We start from the raw sequence: 26,401 nt of genomic DNA on the forward strand, positions 1-26,401 counted from the left end.
CACACACACACAGATTATATATACATTTTTAAAAATGACATTTTAGAAGAAACAATGCTTAGGGCAAATAATTCTATTTGCTGGGTGGGTGGGTGACACAGAGGGAAGAGGCTTGCGCGGAGACCTAAGAAATAGGATGGTCAGAACACCCAGAGCTATTCGGATGGGAGGAAGGAACACAATTCCCAAGCCACATGGAGTGCCAACAAAATGTTCCCCAAATACCCCCAAAATATTTTTTGAATAAAAAGGCAGGGGAAAAAAAAAAAAAAAAGGCAGAGTCACTAGAGCCCCCCTCCCTTTTTCTTTCTTTTTTTTTTTTTTTTTTTTTTTACCCCCTGCAAGTGGCTGGGAGCCTGGCTGCCAGCAATAAGCCCATAAAGGAGAGTGGGCCTGCGGCAAAGGAAGCCCGTGTGGCCCTCTGGCCATTCCCCGCACACGGGGGACGGGCAGGGCAGCTCTCACCTCCGCAGGGAGAGGGCACACTGGTGCTGCAGCTGGATGGCCGTGTCCCTCTGCTGCGTCAGCATCTCCGTCTGCTTCAACAGACGCTGGTTCTCTTCCTCCAGCTGCTCCAGGCGGCTCAGGTCGGAGTTGTGGATGGCGACTTTCTCGCTGTACCTCTTCCGCAGGGCATCGTAGTCCTTCTTGACCACCTCCAGCTTGTCCATGGCCGTGTCATACAGCTTATTGAGAATCTCTGATGACCCGTTGAGCTTCAACACCTGGGGACCAGAGAGTCACACTTACCAAGGGCCTGAGGACAGGAGGTGGGACAAACTCCCACCACTCTCCGTCTGTCTGTCTGCGAGTAGTACTGGTGACCGAGGAGGGAGATTAGGCATCCTAAGGTCTGATTCCACAGGCCCTGCACTCACACTGGTCAATTTCCTCATCCACAAATGTTTCTTAAGTGTGTAGAAAAGAGCCCCCGAAGCAGACCGGGGACTTCTATCCTAAGGAAGGCCTGCTGGCAAGTTGACCCTTGGCTGGCATCCGGGAACCTGATGGGCTCCTTGCTTTCTTCCGGGAGTCCAGAATCCCAGTACATGCAGGGCAGAGGGTGCCTGGGAGGCAGGACCCCAGTAAATTCCTTGGGCAGGCAGTAGGTCACAATTCGTGTGACTCCACAGGGGAAGCCTCCTGAAAATCAGCACCTGATTTCCTCTGGACTTTGCCCCATGTGCCTCTTCCTTTGGTTGATTTTGCTTCGTGTGTTTTCACTGAAATAAATTTTAGCTCTGAGTATGATTACATGTTGAGTTTTGTGAGTCATCCTAGCAAATCACCAAACCTGGGGGAGGTGCTAAAGACCCCTCAACACAGGTATCTAATATATTCTAGGCACTGATGATGCTGGACAGGACACATAAAGACTGCGGCTTATGGATCTTTATCCTCCTGGGAGGGTATAAACACACAGACAGGTAGGTAGAGAGAGAGAGAGAGAGAGAGTTAAAAATAATAAATAAAATAAGTTCAAAGTATAATAAGGGCTACTGAGAAAAGATAGAGGGGCTAATGCTTAAGGAGGCTTCTCTGAGAAAGTGACTCCTGAGTCTAGATGCAAATGAAGAGCAGCAGTTAGAGCACACAGGGGCAAACAAGTGCAAAGGCCCTGAGGCAGGAACCCCCACACACATTCTAGGCACAAAGAGAAGGGCAGGGCTCCAGTCAGAGCCCAATGAACAAGAAGTGGATTCAAAATGAGGCTGCAGACATGGGCACAGCTTCAAGGCTCGCAGCAAACAAAGGCTGTATCCTGAGTAAGACGGGAACCATGGGAGGATTTTAAGTAAAACAGTATCCTACTGCAAATTACAGATACTCAAGTTCATTCAAGGTGCTGGTTTAAAGAATAAAAACCCAGATGAGTTAATCGATTGCCAGGGGCCTGCTGACTTCTGCTAAGCACCTCAGGGGATCTGAGCCCTTGGGTGGGCACTCCACATCTCTGAGTTTCAGTTTCCTTATTCCTCAAATGATAGGACTCAACCAGAAAAGCCTGCTTGACTGTTCCAAATGCAACAGGCCGGGAATTATCTGCATATTCAGCACAGACCCTGAGTTATCAGATTTCTGCATTCTCAAGAACAAGAATCTGGGACTACCGAATACTCCCTCGGAAGCGAGGGTTCGCCCTCAGTAAATACGATGAACAAGTCAGAGCTAAAAGTCAAAATCACGGAGACAAGGAGAAGGAGCCTATTCCTCTAGGACATGTAAGCACATGTAAGTCCAGGATGGCGGACTGCTGGGGAGGCAGGGCACCCTGGAAATCGGCTCGGTCAGGGTGGCCAGTCTTTTCCCCTTTGTCTTATCTCTTTCTTTTCTTTCTTTCTTTCTTTCTTTCCTTTCTTTCTTTCTTTCTTTTCTTTTTTTTTTTTTTTTAAAGCAAAACTCTTTCCTTCAAAGGAAATCTTACAAGACAAGGGTACTGAAATCCAAACTTATTTTAAAAGACAGTACATGGGGACACCTGGGTGGCTCAGTGGTTAAACGTCTGCCTTTGGCTCAGGGCGTGATCCTGGGGTCCTGGGATTGAGTCCTGCATCCACATCGAGCTCCCCGCAGGGAGCCTGCTTCTCCCTCTGCCTCTGTGTCTCTCATGAATAAATAAATAAATCTTAAATAAATAAATAACCAAACAAACAGTACATGGGTTCCTTGGGCAGTTAAAATCTTCATTGTTGGAACACTTGGGTGGCTCAGCGGTTGAGCCTCTGCCTCTAGGTCAGGGCGTGATCCCCAGTCAAGTCCCACATCAGGCTCCCTTAAGGGAACCTGCCTCTCCCTCTGCCTGTGTCTCTGCCTCTCTCTCCGTGTCTCTCATGAATAAATAAATAAAATCTTTAAAAAATAAAATAAAATAAAACCTTGTTTGGTAAAAATACTTCACTGTGGCAGATCAGAGCTGCAAACAAAGAAATCCATCAGAAAACAACCACTAAGCCCATTCTATCGTCTTATGTCTTTTTCTGAAAACAAAAACAAAATAGAATATCTTCTAAACCTACAGAAAAAGCAGCACACGCAATGTAATTTGCCACCTAGTTCTAATCCTGATATCTTGTCAGTCACATGTCTCAAATTGCTCTCCAAAGAAATAAAACATCACAGATGTTGCTAAGACCCCTGCTGCATTCTTGTATCTAGCATCCCTCTCTTGCCCTCCAGAATGAATCGTTCCCCTAAATTTGCTGCCACCCATCTCCATGCACAACATTTTATACTACCTACGTATTCATGAAAATTTTTTTTCTTTTTATTTTAAAGACTCTATCCATTTATTCATCAGAGACACAGAGAGAGAGGCAGAGACACAGGCAGAGGGAGAAGCAGGCTCCATGCAGGGAGCCCCATGCAGGACTCGATCCCAGGACCCCAGGATCACGCCCTGGGCCAAAGGCAGGTGCTAAACTGCTGAACCACCCAAGGATCCTTCATGAAAATTCCTAATGCTTCTTACTAGAGGTGCTCCTGTTGATTCCATGTTGCTCTGGAGACCCAGGGAAGGGATGCCAGGTAGTACTTCACTGCATGAGCACATCACACATTCTTTTTCCGTTTGATGGACACGTCCATGGTCTCCGTAACGGTCTCCGTAACAGTCTCCACCATTTTTTACATTTTGAAGTGTCCATTACAGTCGTGTTTCGTACATTGACACTGTCGTGTGATCCACCTCCAGAACTTTTTCATCTTGCAAAACTGAAACTCGGTCCCCATCAAACAACTCCCAGTTCCCCCCTCCCTCAGCCCTGGCACCCACCCTCCTGCACTTTCTGTTTCTATGAGTCTGAAGACTCTAAGTGCCTCAAACAAACAGAATCGTACACTATTTCTCTTTCTGTGACTTATTTCCTTTAGGACAATGTCCTCAAGGGTCACCCACGCTGTAGCATGTGACAGTATTTCTTTTTAAAAATGAATAATATTTCAGTGTACATATGTACTGTGCTTTGTTTATCCATTTATTTGTCAAAGGATGTGAGTTGTTTCTACCTCTCGGCTGTGGTGAAAGTCAGATTTTTTTGACAGTATTGCCAAACTCACAGACAAATAAGGGCTCTTTTAACTTGCATTCCCAATTACTAAAAAGATAGAGCAATACTCCTTATGTCTCCTATTCACTGATTTTATACATTTTCTCTTCTATAAATTGTCTTGTCATATCCTTTGACTTGCCTTCCCCTCTCCTTCACCTGCTCCTTTCTCTCTTCCTTTCTTTCTAGAAGGCTTATTTGTAAATTCCAGGTACTGAGGCATCTGGGTGCTTTAGTCTTAGTGTGGAGTCCGCTTGGGACCTTCTCCCCCTCTCCCTCTGCCGCCCCCCCCCCCGTGTGCATATGCATGCTCTCTCTCAAATAAAGTAATTTAATTTATTTAAATGAGAGAGAGAGAGAGAGAGAGAGCATGCGCAAGCACACGCAAGGAGGGGCGGAGGGAGAAGCGGGCTCCCCACTGAGCAGGGAGCCTGGTGTGGGGCTCAATCCCAGGACCCAGAGATCACGATCTGAACTGAAGGCAGACATTTAACTGACTGAGCCACCCAGGGGCCCCAGTAAAAAAAATATTTTAGGGATCCCTGGGTGGCGCAGCGGTTTGGCGCCTGCCTTTGGCCCAGGGCGCGATCCTGGAGACCTGGGATCGAATCCCACGTCAGGCTCCTGGTGCATGGAGCCTGCTTCTCCCTCTGCCTGTGTCTCTGCCTCTCCGTCTCTCTCTGTGTGACTATCATGAATAAATAAATAAAATCTTAAAAAAATATATTTTAAAAATTAATTAATCATTAATTCTAGGTACTAATCCTTTCCCAGTTGTATATATTACAAAAGCTTCTCCCAATCTGAGTCTTATGTTATACCAAGTTTCCCATTTTGAAACAGTAAAATCTATCAATCATTTCCTTTTTGGTTTGGGCTTTGGTTGTTTTATTTGAGAAGCTCCTTCCTACCTTGAGATCATGAAGATACTCATATTATTTTTTCTAAAAATTTCAGTTTTACTTTTCACATTAAATCTTTAAACTACTTGGAATATCTTTTCTGTGAGATGGGGACATACATTATTGTTTTCCATAAATCATGAATGAGAAATGAGTCCCAGTCCAGAATAAACAGGACAGCTGAACGTCTCCAGGTGCAGACATTGAGGGCTGGAGGACACCAAGCACGTCATCCTCTGTAGTGCCCATGACACAGAGGAGCATCCCACAGGGACTCATATCCACAGGTGCCCAGGACACAAAGAGCAAATGGAGAGTTTTCTTGTCTTCTGGGTCAATCAGTATATCTCCACCTGTGTCTGGAAAAGGTCCAGCTTCTAGACTGGGCTGCCCTAACTTGTGGACATACCTCAAACATTCCAATTAAAAATTGCTTCAAGGGGCACCTGGGTGGCTCAGTCTGGTAAGTGTCTGCCTTCAGCTCAGGTCATGATCTCAGGGTCCTGGGATCCAGTCCCACATTGGGCTCTGTGCTCAGTGGTGAGTCTGCTTCTCCCTCTGTTCTTGCCCACCCCACGCTGGCTCATGTTTACACACTCTCTCTCCCTCTCTCCCTTAAATAACTAACTAAATAAAATATTTAAAAAATAAATAAAAAATGACACCTGGGTGGCTCAGTGCTTGAGCATCTGCCTTCCGCTCAGGCTGTGATCCTGGAGTCCTGGGATCAAGTCCCGCATCAGGCTCCCCGCAGGGAGCCTGCTTCTATGTCTCTGCCTCTCTCTGTCTCTCATGCATAAATAAATCAAATCTTAAAAATAAATACATAATAATTAAATAAATAAATCACTTCAAATGTCTGACACTCTAATCATCCCCTAAGCCAGGTGAGAACCAACCCCACTGGCTCCAAAGACATAGACTGGTTTCTGCAAAGGCCTTGCTGCTGTTCTCAGACTCGCCCGCTAGGTGGCAGCCCTGGGTAGACAGGCCGAGGCTCTCCTGCAGTTGCCACATCTGAGCTTCATCAAGAAACAAACTAGTTCTAAAGGCAGCCTTGACACAGCACAAAGCCCTCACCTTGGGCCTTGCTATCTTCACAAGTCCACAACAGACTCTGGGGTCTACACCATGGCTTGGCCTTTCTTCCCTGGGAAACAGTCCCCCAAATGCTCCAACCGTGAGGAGCTTGGATTGGAGCCTGCCTGACAATCCAGGGCAGAGTGAACTGGATGCCAGGATGGTCACAAGATCCGGGGAGACAGCGTTAGTCAGGGAGAACCCTAGAGCAGACCCAGAAATCCCTTCTGATGCTCACAGTCCAGCTCTGATCACGTGGTGGGACCTGGGACCCTCAGGCTCACAGCCTGTGTTGTTCTGGCCACGGCCCTACCCCCAGGTGAACACTCGCAGGACCAGGTCTTGCCTATTTCAACTGAAATTTGCCTTCCTCAACTCCTACCCTCTTGTTCCCATTCTAGCCCTAGTCACGTAGAAGGATCCCTTTCCACGGGACAGCATCCAGACACTCAAAGAGGCTCACGGGCCCCCAAACACTTCTCGACTTTCCTCTACAAGCAGGGCTCAGAATCATGCCTGGGTCAATGTGATCACAGCCTCTGAAGAAGTTTGGAAAAATCATGGTCATAGTTAACTCCAGAGAATTGAAAATCTATCCTATTTAGTATAGAATTTTTCCTTTCTATAATCAGATGATTATAGTCTTATTAGGTAGTTCATCCTTTGTGCACACATGTGCACACACATGCAAATGTTTAGCTTCCCAGCAAGGCAAGTGGAATTCCAAGTGAGAGAGAATATCTAATTCGGCCCAGAATTCTCAAGAGACAGGCAGCAAACAACTCATCTGAGGCAGGCATGGAAGTCTTTAGAGATGACTCCCCTCAGCTTGTGAGGACAGGGAGGAAGTGGCCCCCGCCAGGGGGGCTTGGGGGGGGCCCACATTGAGGGTTTGGTTCCACCCACACAGGAGGGGGGCCGCTGAGCCGAGGGAAGCCCACAAGAGAATGGCCCCCATCTCTACACTGGTAAGAAACACTCGTCCCTCTGGGCTTCAATAAAGAAACGAAGAAACTCCTTTCCTGGGATATCTGAGAAAAGAAGTCAACTTTTAGGAATCACCAAAAGCTGAGGTGGGGGTGGGTGACTTTACTGTTTGCAGGATTTTTTTCTTTTTTAACTAAAGAACATGCATCACAGTAGTAAAGAAAGAAGATCCTCTATGTTGCTCCCCTAACCAAGGCTTGGCAGTGTCTGCCCAGGCTCTCCTGGGCATTTCAGAAGCAACCGAGAAAAATCCAGACGGCACATTCTGAGGGGCCTGGAGATGGAGCTGCCAGGCTGCGAGCCTCCCCCACCACAAATGCATGCAAACACACTTATGCACACTGGCAAAGCTGGGGAGAGGGCTCAGGCCCCAAGCCCCGGACCTGTGGCGCCCCTCCAGGCTAGGGCTGCCTCATTTCCTCAGAGATAAATGATGCGGAGGGCTGTGGAGCCCCACAAATCTCTCAAGCAAACACGCAAGTCAAACAGCACCATTTACCCCGCAAGGGCCTCTCCAAGTTAACAAGGCATGGGAGGAGCCAGGCAACAAAACCAGCCTTGTCCAGCGAGGTCAACCTTTGCCCTGGGGCCCCGTGGGGAGGAAACCTGTGGCCACCCCCATGTCCCCTGCTTCCTCTCCTGCTGACCCACCCAGGAATGAGCTTCCCACAGCCCGGTGGTGGCCCTGGCAGCTCAGAGGTGCACCTTTACCCACCCCCACCCCCTCAGCGGCCAGCCTCCTGTCCTCATGTGGTCCTAAGGTGGCACTTGCCAAGGGACACGGGTCCAGCTGAAGAGAACTGGAGAACCTCATTGGCCACCGTTAACAAACTAGCCTCCAAGGGTCACAGCTGTAGGAAAGGACAGGAGAACGAGGCACGAGGCACGGGCTGGAGGGGAGGGCGAGTCACCTTCCCATGTCATCTGTGGGGAGAACAGGAAAAGGGGGGGGAGGGGAGAGAGCAATCTCAGTCCGGATGTTTGTTCGAGCTGTGAAAGTCCTCAGTAAAGAGAGAACTGGGAGCCCATGAAACTTTACGCCTCATGAGGGCAGACTTTCTTTGATGAAAAGGTGGTAATTGGAGTTTTTCTGAGATAGAAGTCACGCACTGTACGATTCACCCAATCAAGGCCCCAGTCAGTGGAGCCGGCACACTTACCAGGCTGTAAATCCTGGTAAGGTTGTGCGGTAACCACCACTACGTAATCGCGGCACATTGTCATCCCCAGCCCTCAAGGACACCCGTGCCCATCAGCACTCCCCCTCCCTCCAGAATAAACAGGATTTTGTTTATTATTATTTATTATTTTGTTTATTATTTATTATTTGTTTATTTATTATTATTTTGTTTATTATTATCCCCCCCACCCCTCTGCCCCAAACAACCCCTGTCTCTCTCCTGTCTCTGTGGAATCCCCTGTTCCGGAAGTTTCCATACAAATGCAATCAGACACCGTGTGGTCCTTTGTGACTGGCTTCTATTTAGCACCAGGTTTTCCAGGTTAATCCAGATAGCGGCAAGTGTCAATGCGTCACCTGTTTTTATGCTGAATGTTCATATTCCGCCATTTAGAGCAGACCACAGCTGGACCGTTTCCATGTTCTGAATGCTGCTGCTATGACACTGACACTACAGCTGTTTCTGTGGATGTGTGTTTGCAATTCTCTTGGGACTACACCTCGACGTGCAATTGCCGGGTCATCTGGGAACTGTATGTTTACCTGTCTGTGGAACTGCCAAACCGATCGCAGAGTGGCTGCCCCACCTTCCACCCCACCCCCAGCAGGGCATGGGGGCTATGGCAACCACTCCACATCCCTAGGAGGGCAGATTATAGCCCAGCCTTGAGAGGCCTAGGACAAAAGCAAGAAGGACAGCAGACACTTATGGAGTTCTTCACACTGGTGGGCACACGGTGCCACTGCTTTATATGCAACATCATCTAACCTCCAGGGCGACATAAGAGACCATGACTGCTACCCTGAAAAAAGTCCCACTCTGCCACTTTCTGGCAAGGCCATGGAACTTTCTTTAGGCTGAGACGGAGCCAGGAATACATCTGAAATGAGAAATCACTCAAAGAAAATAAAATCCAAGCTAAATCCAAGTCAAAAGGCTGAGCCAAATTTGGACAGGGGGAAAAATGCCCATAAATAAAGGAGCAAGGAACTGGTGGGTAAAGGTAAAGACAGGGAGGTGTGGCCAGCACTCCCGGCCCCAGGGCAGAGAAGGCACACAAACACTCAGCTGGGGCTATCCCTGACCCTTGCTGTGGTTTCCCGCTGCTGTAAGAGGGAGCTGACAAAAACAGGAAGGGAGGCAACTAGAATGAACCTACGGTATTGTGGCATTGGACTGGAACTGGGAGTGTTAGTGCAAACTCACAGATTTCAATATATATGCTATGTATTGTAGATACAGATATATGAGGGGGCGGGGGAGACAGAGACCTGGAAACAGAGATGTAAGTGGGGCATGGGGTACTGAGATAGCCCCTACTCTGGCTACTGAGACGACCTGGGAACAGTGATACCCCACTAGCTCTATGCACACCTGGCATTCAGATCTCACTCCTAAGTACCATCCTCTACTAAAAGAAATGAGGACCCCTTGGGGAAATGGCTGATTCCCAGGACAAGGGCAGGAAATGAAATGAGCCTGGGACATCTTCTTGTGCCAGAGAGCAAGAAAGTGTTCACAATGAATCCCAAACCCACTGAATAAAGCAGGAAATCATGAATCTACATAGAGACAGTCAGACAGCCGGGCAAAGGGAAAACAATGAACTCTGCAGGGGAGAAGCCTGGAGGCATCACCTTCACTGAGTGATCAAAGGGAACATCACAGGTAATGGGTCCTATCCAACCAAGGGCCACTCTCTAAGATGCGGTGAGAAGGTGGCAGCGTCACTCCTGTGACAGTCCCAAGATGCACAAATGGAATCAAACCAGGAGGATCTGGCGAATCCAGGTGGAGGGACATGCATCAAAATAACTGGCCTGTCATCTTCTAAAGCATCAAAGTAAAAAAAAAATAATAATAATAAAGCATCAAAGTCATGTAGGTCAAAGCCTGAGGAACTCTTCCAAGCTGAAGGAGACCAAAGAGACGTGACAGCTACGTGCAATGCCTGATTCTGGACTGGATCATTTTCCTATTAAAGGCACTATTTATACACCGGGCAAAACTCAAATTGGAGCCTACTGATTACATGGTATTAGCTATCTATCAGTGTTAACTTCCTTATGTTGATGTTTGTATTACTGTCTTATAGGAAAATAACCTTATTAAAAAGCACATAGGTTGGCAATTTGTCCTGGAAAGATAAGGGGTAAAAATTCTTTGTGCTGTACTTGTAACTCTTCTGTAAGTTTGTGACAGTTTCACAATTTACAACATTTGAATTGTAAATGAAAAAGAAAGCAAGAGAGACAATATCATGCTACATCATCAGACAGGCTCAGATTGTCACATATGAGTTTTGGGCTGAGCAAGCCCCAAAGTCCTCTTTTAACTCAGGGAGCCATAAATGATTCTGATGGGGATGGGGACGGGGATGTTCTGCCGCTCACTGGGACTGCCTTCCAACCCCAAACACACAACCATCGATGCACACAGAAGGTGGCCGTGGCCCCTGCCATGGGCCAGGGCAGTTCCGTCTGTGAGCTACAAGAGAAGAACTGGCCAACGGCACTCACAGCAAGCCAGTTTTCTGACTGACTGGCCCACTGCTCATGCCTGTCCATGTGAAACAAGAGCTGAGCATGGCAAAGAAAATAACTTGGAATGCAAGCCAGGAGCAAAGGAAGAAGCCATGCTCCCACCAAAAACCAACAACAATAATGACTCCCTCTCATATCTGCACAGGGCTTCAATACTTCCAAGCTTCTCTTCATCTGAAATCGCACATGACCCATACAAAGGAAGGAAGCTACAGACCTGCGAAGCCAAACTCCTATTACACACTGAACACCACTGCATAGCACCTCCTCCCTGGTAGCCCTTGCAACACTCACAGTGATACACAGATATGTGTGATCATTTAACTAGCATTAGTCTCCCCCCACTGGACTACAAAGTTCAACAGTGTCTGCTCACAGATATCCCAGTGCTTCACATTAGGCAGACACTCCAAAAATACTTTCTAAATGATCACATGGGTATGTGGGAGGGTGGATGGATGATGGGTGGGTGGATGAGGGGCTGGATGGATGAATGATGCATGGGTGGGTGGATGAGGGGCTGGGTGGATGAATGATGCATAGAACAATGGATGATGGGTGGAAGGATGGATGGGGGATAGAAGGATGGATGAAGGGTGGGAGGATGGATGATGGGTGAGAGGATAGATGATGGGTGGGAGGATAGATGGGAGGTGGTAGGATGGGTAGAAGGATAGATGATGGATGGATGATGGGTGGGAAGTTAGACGGGAGGTGGGAGGATGGATGATGGGTAGAAGGATGGATGATGGATGGAAGGATGCATGATGGATGGAAGATGGGTGGAAGGATGGATGATGGATGGAAGGATGAGTGATGGGTGGAAGGATGGATGATGGGTGGAAGGATGGATGATGGGTGGAAGGATGGATGATGGATAGATGAGAGATGGGAGAATGGATGATGGGTGGGAGGATGGATAGGAGGTGGGAGAATGGATGATGGGTGGAAGGCTAGATGATGGATGGATGATGGGTTAGAAGATGGATGATGGGTGGAAGAATAGATGGGAGGTGGGAGGATGGATGGGAAGTGGGAGGATGGATGATGGATGGGAAGTGGGAAGATGGATGGGGGTGGGAGTATGCCCAACTTTGGTGTGCCCCCAGCCACCCTGCCTGGCTCTACCTGCTGCTGTTGGGCCCGGAGGTCACCGATCTCCTTCTGGTCCTCCTCATGGAGCCGCTTCATATCCTCCCAAGACTGCTGCAGCAGGTTACGCTCCCGCAGCAGCTGTCCATTCTCCCGCCTCAGCATGTCCACATCGTCCTTCAGCTGGGTCTGGTCGCTCAGGAGCCGGCTGTGGAGTGTGCTACAACCCCCATACACACGGTGAAGCCCAGCCAGCCTCCACCCCTCCAGCCCCTCCTCTCCTGCCCCTCCACGTCCCAATACACCCGATGGGAGCCCACAGCAGTCAGGGCAGCAGCACTCAGAGGCAGGCCAAAGCGTGGTATCAGCCAAATGCCAGAAAGACCCAAACCATTTTTTAAAAACTTGAGACCAAGAAGAGCACACATATGAAGGCCAAGGCAAGGTGATGGGCCCATACCTGGCACAGGCCTGGGCAAACGTCAGCAAGTGGGCGGGTAAGGCAGGCCAGTAAACTCAGAGGGGCCCCAGGAGACCCAGGGGAACATGCCCGGCCACCTCTCCTACAGCAGGAGCTGCAGCAAAGCCCCTGGACAGCCATCTGCCTGGCCTACTGCCTAATTTTCAATCCCTTTCCTACCTGTTGTGCTTCCGAGTCTGTCACTAGCTGGTGTAAAGGGTTCACAGCTCACCCTACACTTAGAAAAACCGAGACCCAAAGACCCAAACTCTCTTGCTGAAGGCCCACTAGCTGTTATATGGCAGTCCCACTCACTGGTAGAAGTCGGTCTCCTTGGCCACCTCCTCGCACCTCTTCAAGGCGTTGGTGTGCTGCTTCTGCAGGCTCTGCAGGTCCGACATGGCCCGCACACACTGGATCTTCAGCCTCTCGTAGTCGGGATTCAGCCTGTGGTAGGGCCTGACCCAGACAGCAGCAGTGAACACAGGCCCCGGGATCACTCGGACAACGGGTGTCTCTGCCCCGGGTAGCCTCCAGCCCAGTGTCCCCGGACACTGGGGTTCTGTGCACCACAACCACCTGATGCTTGTTCAACTCCCATATCCTGGCATCCCCAAACCCACAGGATCCCTAGGGTGGAGGGCCCTGGCTGCCCAGGCTCCCTGGTTGAGCCTGGAGCGCTAAGAAGTTACTGTCTTACTCCCTAGCAGCTCCTGGGAACCTGTGCAGCAGGACTTGACACACAGTGGGCACACCAGAAACCTGTGATGAAGCTTCTCCTCTTTTTAAGAAAGTGACTGTCAATCTTGGGAACCCAGCAAAATACCAAGGCCCAGACCAATTACATCAGCATCCTTGGGGATGTGACCCAGACAGACACCAGGGGATTCTGGTGTGTCACCACTGTTGAGAACACTGGCCAGGAGCACCGCTTCTCAGAGTGGGGTCCCCAGACCTGCAGCATTAGTTTCACCTGGGAATATGCTAGAGTGCAAACCCTCAGGTCAGCCCCAGAACTCCTGAATCAGACACGTGGGAGGGAGGGAGGCCTAAGCAGCAATCTATGCCTTAACAAGCCCTCTGATGACCTGGTGCACGCTCGAGTTTGAGAACCCCTGCCCTACAGCTGGCGTTCATAACTTTTCTCTGTCAAGGGCCAGACAATTAAATGCTGTAGGCTCTGCTAGCCATAGAGCCTCTGTGTAACTACTCCTTCTGCCTTGGGACCACGAGGCAGGCCCTGGACAATATGTACTCTAGCACCCCGTGTCTCCACTGGCCCTGGCTCTGTGCTGAGCTCAGAGAATAGGCTTTGCAGCCCTGCCATCAGCCCAGAGGAACCTTCCTCAGGATGAGGCACATCCATGCCTGATGCTCCTAAGGCAATCCCCCTCACCTCAGAAGCCCAACCAGCATCTCCCAGAAGAATGAATCACACTGTATCCCTCCTCTTCCACGAAGCCCTCCTGGATGGGCAAGCGGGTAAAGACTCTCTCTTTGCCCCACCCCGCGGACCTGGTATCACCTCTGAATTCCAACAAAAGACGAATCAAAGATTTTCTCCAAAACAGCAAAGAAGCCAGGCGGTATATATCCTCCAAAAACGCACATGCAGCAGGAAGAATTAAGGTGTGCACTTGTCACGATCCATTTAACAGTGAGGAGGGGTGGCACACGTGCATGCACAGACACACGCACAGACGTGCACACACATGCACGCACACAGCCAGGCGGGTCAAGGGCTCAGCAATGGGACGACTATCTCCATCAGGGCAGGGGCTGCATACAGGCAGCAGACGAGGACAATGAGGAAGCATACTGTCCTGGTGCTGGAAGACAGAGGCCTAGAGAAGCGCAGTGATAAGCCCGAGGCCACCCAACTAACCCGTGAGGAGGCACCAGAGTGGGACCAGGCCCTGCGAGCTGCTGTCAAAACCACCCACCAAATCATCATCCACAGAGGATGAATATATGACAGACACACCCACACCTCTCAATCTCTGCGTGTGTGACTCAGGCCACAGGCTCCAATTCAGCTCAGAGGAAGCATAAGCGGCCTGCGCCCCCTCCCCTCATCCAGGGCTGCTGGGAGAGCATTTCAAAGTGAGGGGGGCAGTGAGCATACAGCCACCTTGGCAGCATAGCACGGACCCCCGGGAGATAAGGATGAGTGTCTAAGGGGTGAGGGGTGGTGGCGTGATGGCATCAGGAGAGCAGCCCTTGTCCATCAGGCCTGGGCAGGGAAGCAGGTGTGGTCACTACCTCTTATCAAAGGTCGTCCCGTGGGTCGCGAAGGCCAGGCGCTTCCGCAGTTCATTCCTCTCTCGGGTCATCAGCCGCAACTGAATGGAGAGGTTCTCCACCTTCTCATTCACCTGTCGGTCGGTGAGGAGGGGTGGCGGGGATGGCGCCTTCCCGGTGGTACCTGGCCAGGGGGACATAAATATTAAAGTGAACTCACATTTAGATAGTACTCACCCAGGCTGCCGGGCACTGCTCTGAGCCCCTGGCCTGCGTCAGCTGCACCCAACAACCCTACGAGGTGGGTCCTGCAGCGACTGCCCTTCAGATGAGCCCAGGTCAGGAGTAACGGGGTGGGGGTGGGAGGGCTGAGACCTGAGCCCAGGCCATCTGCTCCAGCCCCCAAGCATCATCCACCACCCTCTGCTGGCCTTGACTGGGAACCCCCACTCTCTTCCCAGCCACTTTGACAGCTCCACGATGGAACCCTTTGGGCCCTGATCTGCGCATCTTTGCCTGGTCTGGAAACAGCAACTATCTGCAACCCCTGGGCACGAAGAGGCAACTTACGGCCTGAGCAGAACGGGATCCACAGCCTGAGGAGGAAGGGACAGGTGGGAGCCAGGGAAGCTTCTGAGGCCCAAGGCCGCTGGCTCTGAAGCTGAGCCCCAAGGTCTGAGTTCCCGTCCCCGCCCCCAACCAGGGCTGAACACTACACACCTCCCTTCTCCAACCTCTCCAAATGCCCGGAGGACCTGCCCCAGCCAGCCCAGGCGTGTGGGCTTCGGAGAAGGCGCTCAGGGACAGCCGACCATGGTTAAGGTCGGTGTGACATGATGTAGGGACATCCTGGGGCTTCTGTCTGCCCAGGCCCTCATCACCTATACCCAAGACTGTCTCAAAGGAAAGCCCATGCTATAACTAAGGAACAGTGATCACCACTAGCACCTCTGACAAGATCTAAATCCTTTTCTAAGAAGAAAGCATCTCACTCAAATGGCCAGGAGGCAGAGACAAAATCTGTGATGCTTTTATATTTAATTCTGTCCACACATTCACCTGGGATATCCGCTAACCCTCGGAGATGCTCGGCAGGGTCCCAGGAACTCACAGCAGCCATCTCCTTTGATGGACGTAACCTGGGAGGCTGATTCACCCCAGGGAGTACAGTGCCTGTCTCCCCAGCAGCCCTAGAATGTGCGGAGGGCAAGAAGCAGGTCTTCTGACCCTGTGCCATCCTGACACCAGCCCCCCCTCCAGCTGATCCTTATTGGCTGACTACTTATGCAAGCCAAGTATCCCCCAAAAGAAAAGATGGACACTCAGGTGTGGCCCCGCATCCTCCCGGAGTGTCAGGGAAGATGGGGACTTCTGCAGTGCTGAGGGACGGGCTAGAAGGCGGCGTGAGGTAGGAGCCCCCACCTCTCAGTTCAGCATTCTCCCAAGTGGGGAGCCCAACCACTGAATCTAGTCCCCTCAAAAGTGCATGTTATTGTAAAACCACCATGACTGTAACAACCAGGATTCCCAGGCTTCAGGCCAGGCCTCTGGGTCAGAATGCCCTCTGACGAGGGGTCCAGGACCAGCACTGCCCACCAGTATCTCCCCCGCCCCCCACACCGTCCTACTCCACAGCCTGAGAAGCCTTCCCTCACCTTCCCCCCAAAAGACCCTGGACCCTCAGCCCTGCCCCCGGAGTTCTGGAAAGCAGCTGGTTACAGCTGTGCAGGCTGTGTCACTTCTTCCTCTTCGGGCAGATGAGCCTTAACCCAAGGCCAGGTTGACCCTGCCATCCAAGCTGCAGGAATTTAGCTGGCTCTCTGAAAAGTGACCCTAGAGACCAAGGTCATAACCTAAAGGTCTGCAAACTTTTTGACTTAGGACCTCTTTATGATCTTAAAATGAGGATTCCTAAGAGCTTTTGTTTACATGGCTTACAAGTATCTAATGATCTCTACTAGATTAGAAATTAAAATTAAAAAATTTTAAATATCTACTATTTTTTAAAAATTTTATTTATTTATTCATGATAGACACACTGAGAGGCAGAGACACAGGCAGAGGGAGAAGCAGGCTCCATGCACGGAGCCTGATGCAGGATTCGATTCCGGGACCCCGGGATCTCGCCCTGAGCCAAAGGCAGACGCTCAACCACTGAGCCACCCAGGCGTCCCTAAAATATCTGCTAATTTTAAAATAACCAAAAATCCACTACATGTCCACGTAAGTTTTTTTTTTTTTTTAAAATGAAAATTAACCTTTCCGTCACAAAACAAAAAACATAGCAAGAGAGTGGCATCGGGGAGCCTGGGTCGCTCAATTGAGCATCTGACTCTTGATCGTAGCTCAGGTCATGATCTCAGGGTCATGAGTTCAAGCCTCATATTGGGCTCCACACTATGCAGTACAGCCCACTTTAAAAATATTAAAAAGTGGCATCACTTTGCATCTTTACAATGCTGTTGACTTCTGGCTTAAGAGAGATAGCTAGAGTCTCCACCTGTGCAGCATCACACATGATGGGTGAACCTGTAGAAAAGTCTGCTCTACAGCAAAGTCTGTGAGAGGATGATAGTGGAAAAGGCAAGCGGCATCTCAGTATCATTATGATAACAGCTTTGACCTCACCAGCCCCCTGAAAGGGCCTCAGGGACAGCACGTGAGCCGTGCTTTGAGAGCAGGTGCTCTTGCTATAATCAAGCCCAGAAGTATTACAGAAACATCAGCTTGAGAGTTTCAGAAATGAAAAGCACCACCAGAGAAAGAATTTTCCCCCTATTTTGCGAACAAGGCAACAGGAAGATGCATCCGTTCCTTGGCTGTTAAGGAAGCTGAAGGGAGAAGGAGAAGGAGCAGGACAGAAACTGGGCTCATCAGATCTGTCACCACACACAGCCAGGGCCTTGTGTCCCAGCCTCTGGCAGGATGAGGACACTGGCTCTGCAGGTATGAGGACCTGGGGGAGCCTAGCATTCAGACAATGAAAGGAGTGCGGACATTGCCCAGCATAACCCAGGTGCTGGTTTCTGAGCTAAGTGCACTCTGTACCTGATGAACGCCCACAGCACCCTCCCAGGTACGTGCTCTGACCATCCCGTGAGAAACTGACATCGAAAAGGATGGCACAGCCAAGAAAATGGTGCACCCCAAGCACACATGGCTCCAGTTCCAAAGCCAGGGCCTCAACCACGACGTTACGCCGCCTCCCGTTAGGTCTGAACATGCCTGAGACATACAAAGAAGGCCGCCCAGGTCTGAGAAGCCATCACACAGCAGACTGTCTGAAGTAGGAAATGCCACAGTTAGGAAGGTGGGGGGCAGAGCAGGACCACAGGGCACCTCAAGAAGAATCCCAAGATGAGCTAAGCCTGGACATTCCAGATTAATGATAAGTGTTGCAGAGAATCCTCTCCATTCCCTGTCAGTTAAAAATAAAGCTTTTCTGGGCGCCTGGGTGGCTCAGTCGGTTAAGCATCTGGCTTCCATCCAGGTCGTGATTCCAGGGTCCTGGAATCAAGCCCCGAGGCTGGTTCCCTGCTCAGCGGGAAGGCTGCTCCTCCCTCTCCCTCTGTCCCTCCCCCTGCTCGTGCTTCCTCTCTCACAAATAAATCAATGACATCTTTAAAAATAAAGTTATTCTTTTTTTGCTTGCACCTCAAGACTGAAAGACGTTTTGAAGGTGATGTGGCCCTCCCATCCAAACTGGTTGCTAGAATGCCCCACAAGGCGGCCGAGGCTGCTGGAACTCCGCCACAGGGAGGGAGCTCACTACTTTACAGCAAAGCCCAGCTAATCCCTCCCCATCAAGTCATTCTCTGTACAGAGTTAGAATCCATCTCCCGCAACTTCCTCCACTGACCTAGATGGGCTCCCAAGGGCCACAAGGCTCCTACACCTGTAACTAACTCCTCTTCTATACAACAGACCTGAAAGTATTTGAAGACCATTGTCAAGTCCCTTTATCACTACGAGTGAGAATAAGCTAAGATGAAAAGGCGACAACTCTAAATGTTGGCAAGGGAAGGAAGAAACTCGAATTCCTAAATGTCGCAGGTGGAAATGTGGAATGACACGGCCACTTTAGAAAGCACTTTGGCAGTCTTTTATTTTATTTTATTTTTTTAATTTTGAAAAATAACCTCTAGGCCCCGAATCTGGGGCTCGAAGCTACAACTCCAAGACCAAGAGTCACACGCTTGACCAACTGAGCCAGCCAGGTGCCCCTGGCAGTCTTCTATAAAGTTAAACATGCATTTACACTACCACCCAGTAATCCCACTCCTGGGTACTGACACGAGAAAAGAAAAGCTACGTGCCCACAAACACTAGCACACAAGCACTTAAAGCAGAGGGCGAATGGATAAATGGCAACGTCCCCTTCCTCCAAAGGAATACTACTCAGCAGGGGAAGGGAATGGCCGCTGACGAAGCACCAGGACCCCGAGAGCTGGGGAGTCTGAAAGCCCTCTGCTGAGTGAAGGCAGCCAGACACAAAAGGCTATAAATATACGATTCCATTTGTAGGACATCTGAGAAAGGGCGGAAACATAGGGCAGAAAAGAGATGAATGGTTGCTGGGGGCTGGGAGTGGGGGTGGAGGGAAGAAAGGCTGAGTGCAAAGTCACAGAGGGGAATGTCTTGGGCTGAGGGAGATGCTCTGTATCTTTCTGTGGCGGTGGTTACACGACCATGTGAGTTTGTCAGAAGTCACTGAACTATACATAAAGGAGAAGTTTTACTAAATGCAATTTATACCTCGATGACATGACTTCTTAAAAAATTAAGCTAACAATAAAACCTGTGGTGCCCCAAACAGAAGCCACCATCCCAGGAGTGGTGTGGTCGTCGGTGGAGCTTGGACCGCCAGCCTCCCACCCCATCAGACACGGCAGGTACAGCAGATAGCTTACAAAACAAGCAAAATAAGGGCGCCTGGGTGGCTCAGTGGTTGAGCATCTGCCTTCAGCTCAGGGTGTGATCCTGGGATCAAGTCCCACATCGGAGAACCCGCTTCTCCCTCTGCCTGTCTCTGCCTCTCTGTGTCTCTCATGCATAAATAAATAAAATCTTTAAAAAAATAACAAGCAAAATAATAACTAAGCCCAAGTGAGTTGTCCACAGGAACCTCAGACGTCCTTCCCTCCACTCTCCAATCCCTGCACAGCTGTACTTTGGGAATCAAAAGCAAAACTGTCCACTCGCCCTGACTTCACTCCTTCCTCTTTCCACTCTGGAACCCACTCCAAGAAGGCAGATTCTTTCTTCCTTTCTGTGTCCAGGATGGGGCTCATGGGTAAGGGACTTAGATGGTACAAAAATGGGGGTGCCTTAGAGATGCCAGGAGAGCAGCCACGGGCCCGGGGTTTTGGGCAAAGAGCCATCTGTCACTGGGCCTCGGCGTGAGAGTGTCGGCAGCAGCAGAATCCGCAGGGAGACAGGGCAGGCCCCTTTCTCCACAGGAGTCCTGGCTCTGCCTCCCGGTCACCAGGGCTGGTGCGGCCACCTCCACAGACCACTGAGGCTTAGTGAGCTGCTTGACAGCTGGGTCATCTTGGCCGGAAACCCGTGTCCTTAGCTCCCTCGCCACCGCACTCCAGCTCAAGGCCGCCCCCGCTGTCTTATTTACAGCTGGACAAATCACAGCTCTGCTCCGGAGCCCTGTGGGCCCATGTGCCAGAGCCGAGGAGGAAACTGGTACCGGTCAGACGTGGGCAGGTGGAGGGGCCGTGCCCAGGTAAGCTCCCTGGCTCCCTCCAGGCCCTGGCTCGCAGGGGAGGAGCAAAGCAGCGGCAGGACACGGTCGTCAGGAGCAGCAGCAAGCAAAACCAAGCCCCCCTCATCTGCAGCCCAAGAGAGCCAGAGCCATCGGGAGAGACACAGTTCCTCGTCGTAAACCAGTGCTTCTGAAAGCACCGTAGTGTCACGAACTTGTTAGAAACGTCCCTCTCGGGGCTAATTCCGAAACCCAGGAAGTGGAGTCAGCACTCCTGTCCAGGTGATTCTGATGCCTGCTCGAGTCTGAGAACCTCTGGCCCTGGCCAGAGGGGCTTTTTCCTCCCCCGTTTTACTGGCTGGCCTGCAGCCACTACAGCTAAGGGCACTGCCCACAGACGACACGCAGGGAGGGCCCCTTCCCCTAACTGTGGAAGCCCGGGGGGTGGGGATGGCCCCCCAGGTCAGTCAGTACAGGACGGAGGCCCAGCTCCTCCCAGGACTGACGGTGCAGGCTGCGGCCACGCCCCGCGTCCAGGTAAAGCACTTGCCCTCAAATCAGATCCTTGACTCAAGGTCTGCTCACTCTGCAGAAACCGGAACCAAGAGAGGCGGTGATGATGGCCTATCGCCTCCTCACTGCTCCTACTTTTTTTTTTTTTTTAATGATTTTATTTACTATTTGAGAGAGAGAAAGTGAGCAAGAGAGAACACAAGCAGGAGGGAAGAGCAAACCAAGAAGCAGACTCCCTGCTAATGCAGGGCTCCATCCTGGGGCCCTGGGGTCATGACCTGAGGCGGGAGCAGACGCTTAACCCAGGGACCCCTGCTCCTACTTCTGAAGCAACATATCTAGAAGGCTCACACAAGGACCACCTCCCTCCTTGAAACTTACTGTCACCCCGCATCAGAAATAGCTGCCTCCTCCCCTGAGCTATTTGGTTCCTTCTGTTTTATATTCGGCACAAAGGCCGGTCGTCGCTTTCCTCTCTGGTGCTACGGTCTGAATGCTGGTGTCCCCTCGCCAAAATCCCTAAATGGGAATCCTAAGCCTCGAGGTGTGGTATTAGGAGGCAGGGCCTTCGGGAAGTGACTAGTTCATGAGAGCAGATGCCACGTGAGTGGAACTAGTGCCTTTATAAAAGGAGCCCAAGAGCTCTCTCCCCTTTTTCTCCACGTGAGGACACAGCAGGAAGACGCCATCTGTGAACCCTTTAGCAGGCCCGCACTGGACACGGGATCTGCCTGGATCCTGGATTCCCAGCCTCCAGAACTGAGACAAATAAGCGTTTGTTGTTTTCTGGCTGCCCAGTTGGTGGTATTCTGTTTTGGCAGCCTGGACGGACGGAGACACCTGGCTGCTGTGAGAGCAGGGGCCAGGGCTCTCTGTGACCCTGCACGCACAAGCACATGCCCAAGAGAAGAAGGTGCTCCCATTGTTTGGAAGAACTGAGAAAACAGGCCCCTGATCCAAAGGCCCAGGAAAGGAAGGGTGAGAGGGCACAAGGAGTCCGGGAGCAGAACCTGCTTCCATGATGACTCACCCCACCTTCCTGTGCCAACCAGAAGCCGTGCTTTCAAGGAATCTTCGCTGGGATACAGAGGAAGCCCTTCAGCTGCTTCTCCTGCCAACAAGCCAAGAGACCTCTTAGTTTAGTAAGAAACCTCTCTGGTTGCTTCAATTTGCATAAAATTTGAAGCTCATTTTATAAATGCTACTCAAGGATGTCTGTTCTCCTTAAAACTTCCCCAGTTGTCCCAGGTGGGAGATAAAACGCACCTGAGAAATCAGGTCAGGATGAATGGGGAAGAAAAATATCAACTGCCTGAAACGAGTGTGTGTTCCTGGGGCAGATCCGGGAGGGCTACGCACAGGCCAGGTTACCTACGGACGGGCTGCATGGGATGGGGGAGGCCTCCAAGAAGCCTCAGCACTCAGCTGATGAAAAGTGCCAGAAAAGGTGTCAGCAGAAAGACTCTAGGTTAGCTCCAGCGTGGTGAGCTGTTAGCAGCATCAAGCTGAGAGCTGAGAGGGGACAGGCCACCTGCAGACCTAACACTAGCCAGGGCAGCCCATCAGGCACCAGCCTCGCAGAAAGCACACAACACCCAAGACTTCCCCTACCAACTGTCATGCAGACCGTAACTTGCCATTCTTTCCCCAAATGGTGTTTGTTAAGGAGACATACGTGGGAGAGCGGAGGTGATCTTTTTATTGTAAGACGTTGCTCTTGCTTTGCCTTCGCTTCGTGCAGAAAGACCGTGAACCAACAGGAACAGCCAGTCTCCATCTGACTACAGGCCCCCTCCCGCCAGGACCGCGGTGCAGGGAAAGGGCATCACCTGTCATCAGGTGAGGCTGAGCCAGGAGGAATTCCCCAGGACGCGCCACAGTGGTCCCCGTGGCTGACCCCACCGCTCATTCCATGCCAAGGGACAGGCCCACACCAGCCACAGACGTTCCAGTGCCCTCACCAAGGATGAAGTCAGGCCAGCCCACCTCAGACCGGGAGGCCTGTTAAATGTAGATGCTGGACCCTGCTCTCAGAGCTTCTGATGTAACAGGTATGGGGTGAGGCTCAGGAACCTGCATCTCCAACAGGTGCCTGAGTGTTGCTGGTCCAGAGACCATGCCGCGTGAGCCACTGCTTTGGGCACAGACCTGTGACGCAGCTGTGGTCAGCGTGGGGAGCCCTGCCAAGGGATTTCTGCGGAAGGCTGCTTTGCTGCCAAGGAGACGCTAGAGGACCCTCTTCATCCTTGCGATAACAGAGATGTCCTTGTATGTGCTCTGTCCAATATAGCAGCCACGAGCCACAGGTGGCCAGAGAGCCCTTGAAATGTTGTGCGTGTTATTGTTGAAACTAGACATTTTCATTTTAGTTCATTTTAATCAATTTGAAAATAAACAGCCACCTGTGGCTGGTGGTGCTCATAAGGGACCCTGCATGCAGCCCCCGACACCGCCAGATCTTGATGTGACAGCTGGAAGTGCTGCTACAGAGGCCCTGCCAGCAGCCTGAGGGGAAGACACACGCAGACGCTCGCAGAGCCACATCCCAGTGTACTCGGCCCAACCTCAGCAGCTTCTTACTATGTGAGATCACATGTTTCTTTCTTGTTGAAGGCGGTGTGAGCAGGTATTCCCAGCTGCGACAGCCAAAGGTCTCCTGGCTGGTACAGCCACAAGGACACTGAGAAGTGGGGCCGCTCACCCCCAGGACGATGACAACCACTGGCATAAGAACAAGAGAAGCAAGACTTGGGTCCTGGTGAGCTGAAGAGGGTCTGACCTGAAGGGGAGCACCCAGACCCTCAGCATTCAACATCTGGGCACCGACACCTGAGGCCCAGCCTACTCCAGGACGTGCAGCGCTACACTGCTGTCTGCCTGCTGGCCGACAGGTGTGTGGGGACGCTGCTGACCACTCCACCCCAAAGACTGAGCCAGCTTCAGGTATGGGTTGAACGAAATGGTGGGTCGTTGACATGAAGCTTCTTCCAGAAAGTGCGGAGGTCCAGCTGCATAAAAAATACCTTCCTACTCCTGCTTAAAATTCCACTGGTAACAATAGTTGCTGTGGTTTAAGTTAATACCTCTCACTTTGGAGAGACTAATGCAAAGTTTCCTAAGAAAGGTTCCTCAAAGAAAGACGGTAAGCCCTGAAGTGTTGAAATGAGGAATTTGTCAGATACCTATTAGATAATTGTACCTCGTTCCCAGGGGCAACAGGGAGCCGAGAGAGGATACGGCATGGAGGAGGCAAGAGAGGGGCACTCGGGGACCAAACACCTCGGTTTTACAAAAGCCCCTTGTCGGGACACCTGGGTGGCTCAGTGGTTGAGCATCTGCCTTCAGCTCACAGCGTGATCCCGGGGTCCCAGGATCGAGTCCCACATCGGGCTCCCTGCATGGAGCCTGCTTCTCCCTCTGCCAGTGTCTTTGCCTCTCTGTGTGTCTCCTGCATAAATGAATAAAATCTTTTTTTTTTTAAATCAAAAAAATTAAAAAAAAAAAAAAGCCCCTTGTCACTGCTCCACTCCCAAGGGTTTCCCGGGAGCCAGTCTCATGTTTGAAATTCCAACAACCCCACCATTGGGGTGATGGACTCACAACTGAAGCTCTGAGCTGTGGTCCCAGAAGAGTCCTCCCTGAACCCTGGACAGGGATGACGGAACCTGTGATGGCTGCACCATGTCCTCCCAAAAGTCCTGAAATCCTCACACCGCACACCCCCACCCTATAAATGTGAATGTGACCTCGCTGGAGATACAGTCTTTGCCGGTGATCAGGTGAAGACGAGGTCATCCTGGAGTAGGACTGGTGTCCCTTTTTAAAGAGGAGACGTGCAGACAGACACGCACACAGGGACACCACAACGTGAAGACAAAGGCAGAGACTGGGGTGATACACAAAAGCCGAGGACCACCCAGGATTGCCAACACCCCACCGGAGGAGGGAGAGGAACCTGGGACAGACCCTGCCCTGAGGCCATCAGATGTGTGGCCTCCAGAACTGTGTGCGAATGCAGTTGTGTTGTGTAAGGCGCTTCGTAACGGCAGCCCTGGGAAACAGCACGGCACCCCCTACCGGTACCTCCCTGACTGCACTGACCTCACGCACCGTGTTTGCTTAGAAAACCATCTCCCAAAAAAAGAAAAAAGAAAAAAAAGAAAACCATCTCCCCCGTGTACCCCAAGGCCCACAAGCCCTGACACCACATCTGCCCTACTCCCCACTGCGTTCCAAACCCACTTCCAGCGCAGCAGAGGTGCTCCCTAAGTGTTCCTCGAGTTAACACATGAAAGGTCAGCCCCGGACTGGGCCTGGAGTCCCCGGCATGAGTGTCAGTCTCCCCCTCTGTCTATACAGAGGAGATAAAATAACTGGACCGGATGGCCTCTGGGGGCCCTTCCGACTACAGAAACTCCACGACCCTCTGTCCATCAGGGTCAGATCTGGATGTGAGAAACCACGCAAGGGTGTTAAACAGAAGGCACCTGACGCAGGATGGGTGACAGAGGTGTGGGAGGGCTGGGAGACCGGGATAACCTTCCTGTCGGGACGTCTCCAGTGAAGGGAGGGCAGGACCGTTGATGGGCTTCTGGAAACACATGGACAGGCAACTCCTGTCCCCAAGGCAACACGCGGCCCAGGGGGCTGTTCCCACTTACAACAGACAGTCCCAAGAGGGGCCATTCTCATGGACAGTGGTCACGGAGGCACAAGGTTGGGGTTGGGGGGGACAAGCTCACTGAGAAGTCCCATGCCCTGACCAAGAGAGGGAAGGGGGAGACACAGCCTCCCCCAGCACCTGCCTCCCTGCTAACACCAGAACCAGATTCCTGCCCTCCACCGTCACGAGGACGTCCTGCTGATGGGAGAAGGTGTGAATGGCATCAACAGAAGATGGCCCCACAAATGATCTGACAGGGGAGTCCGACTTCCCACCCCCCAGACTCGGGGCCACGTCGGCTCGCACCCAGCTGCCCGACCCGCCCGGTGCCCTCCAGGAAGGAGGGGTGCCCAGGTGGTACTCACCCACACTGCTGAGGGAGCTGCTGCTTTCTGAGTCTGAGGGCATGATGGATAAGACGCTGTAGGTGGAGCCTGGGGACAGAAGGACAGACCGTTTGTTACTAACCCCAAACTACTGTCAGGCCAGCTGATCTTCGGTCAACACCACACTGAGAACCAACACGACGTCAGTGACCAGAAGTCGGACGTAAGGGGCCAGGCAGGGGTGGTCAGCAGGGTCTAGTCTGTGGTATTTCTGCGGGGCCTCTCACCTCACCTGCCCTGGAGACTTATCTAACGCACAGTCGGAGCCAATCAGTTGGCTTCTCCTTAGGATGACTGGGGAAGAGCTTAGCAAGGGAGCAACATGCCCCAGGTTAAAACAGGGTCTGGGGATTTCCTCCGGGTCTTTATCAGTTTGATGCCAGCATCCATGCAGAGAGCGACAGAGCAGAAGTTACACATCTACGAACTATGTGTTCTTTTTGCTCGACTGTTCTGCTCTCGGGTCTGAATGTATTCCAGCTCGGTCCTTACTAATGTGGTCAGGGACTGCCCCCTTATTACTGTCACCAAAGCCAAGGAGCAGCACGTGCCCCTTTTCTGGCCGACACTTAATGTTAACTCCTGGTGTTAGAG

General features: G+C 51.4%; 1 protein-coding gene across 6 annotated transcripts in view; it reads right to left on the reverse strand.

Annotated features, from left to right (window-relative positions):
• Window positions 1-26,401, reverse strand: part of DLG5 (discs large MAGUK scaffold protein 5) — a 119,384-nt gene that overhangs the window by 45,037 nt on the left and 47,946 nt on the right. For 3 of the 6 annotated variants that reach the window (XM_072823750.1, XM_072823749.1, XM_072823754.1), the window contains exons 2-6: window positions 25,787-25,855; window positions 14,554-14,716; window positions 12,607-12,750; window positions 11,868-12,051; window positions 466-725 (exon numbers count right to left, since the gene is read on the reverse strand). In XM_072823750.1, coding sequence (XP_072679851.1) covers window positions 466-725; window positions 11,868-12,051; window positions 12,607-12,750; window positions 14,554-14,716; window positions 25,787-25,855 — 820 coding nt within the window. The remainder of the gene's footprint in view (window positions 1-465; window positions 726-11,867; window positions 12,052-12,606; window positions 12,751-14,553; window positions 14,717-25,786; window positions 25,856-26,401) is intronic. The other 3 variants (XM_072823752.1, XM_072823751.1, XM_072823753.1) reach the window with 2 other exon arrangements.

The sequence above is a fragment of the Canis lupus genome, chromosome 4 (genome assembly GCF_048164855.1).
Source record: "Canis lupus baileyi chromosome 4, mCanLup2.hap1, whole genome shotgun sequence".
Lineage (NCBI taxonomy): Eukaryota > Metazoa > Chordata > Mammalia > Carnivora > Canidae > Canis > Canis lupus.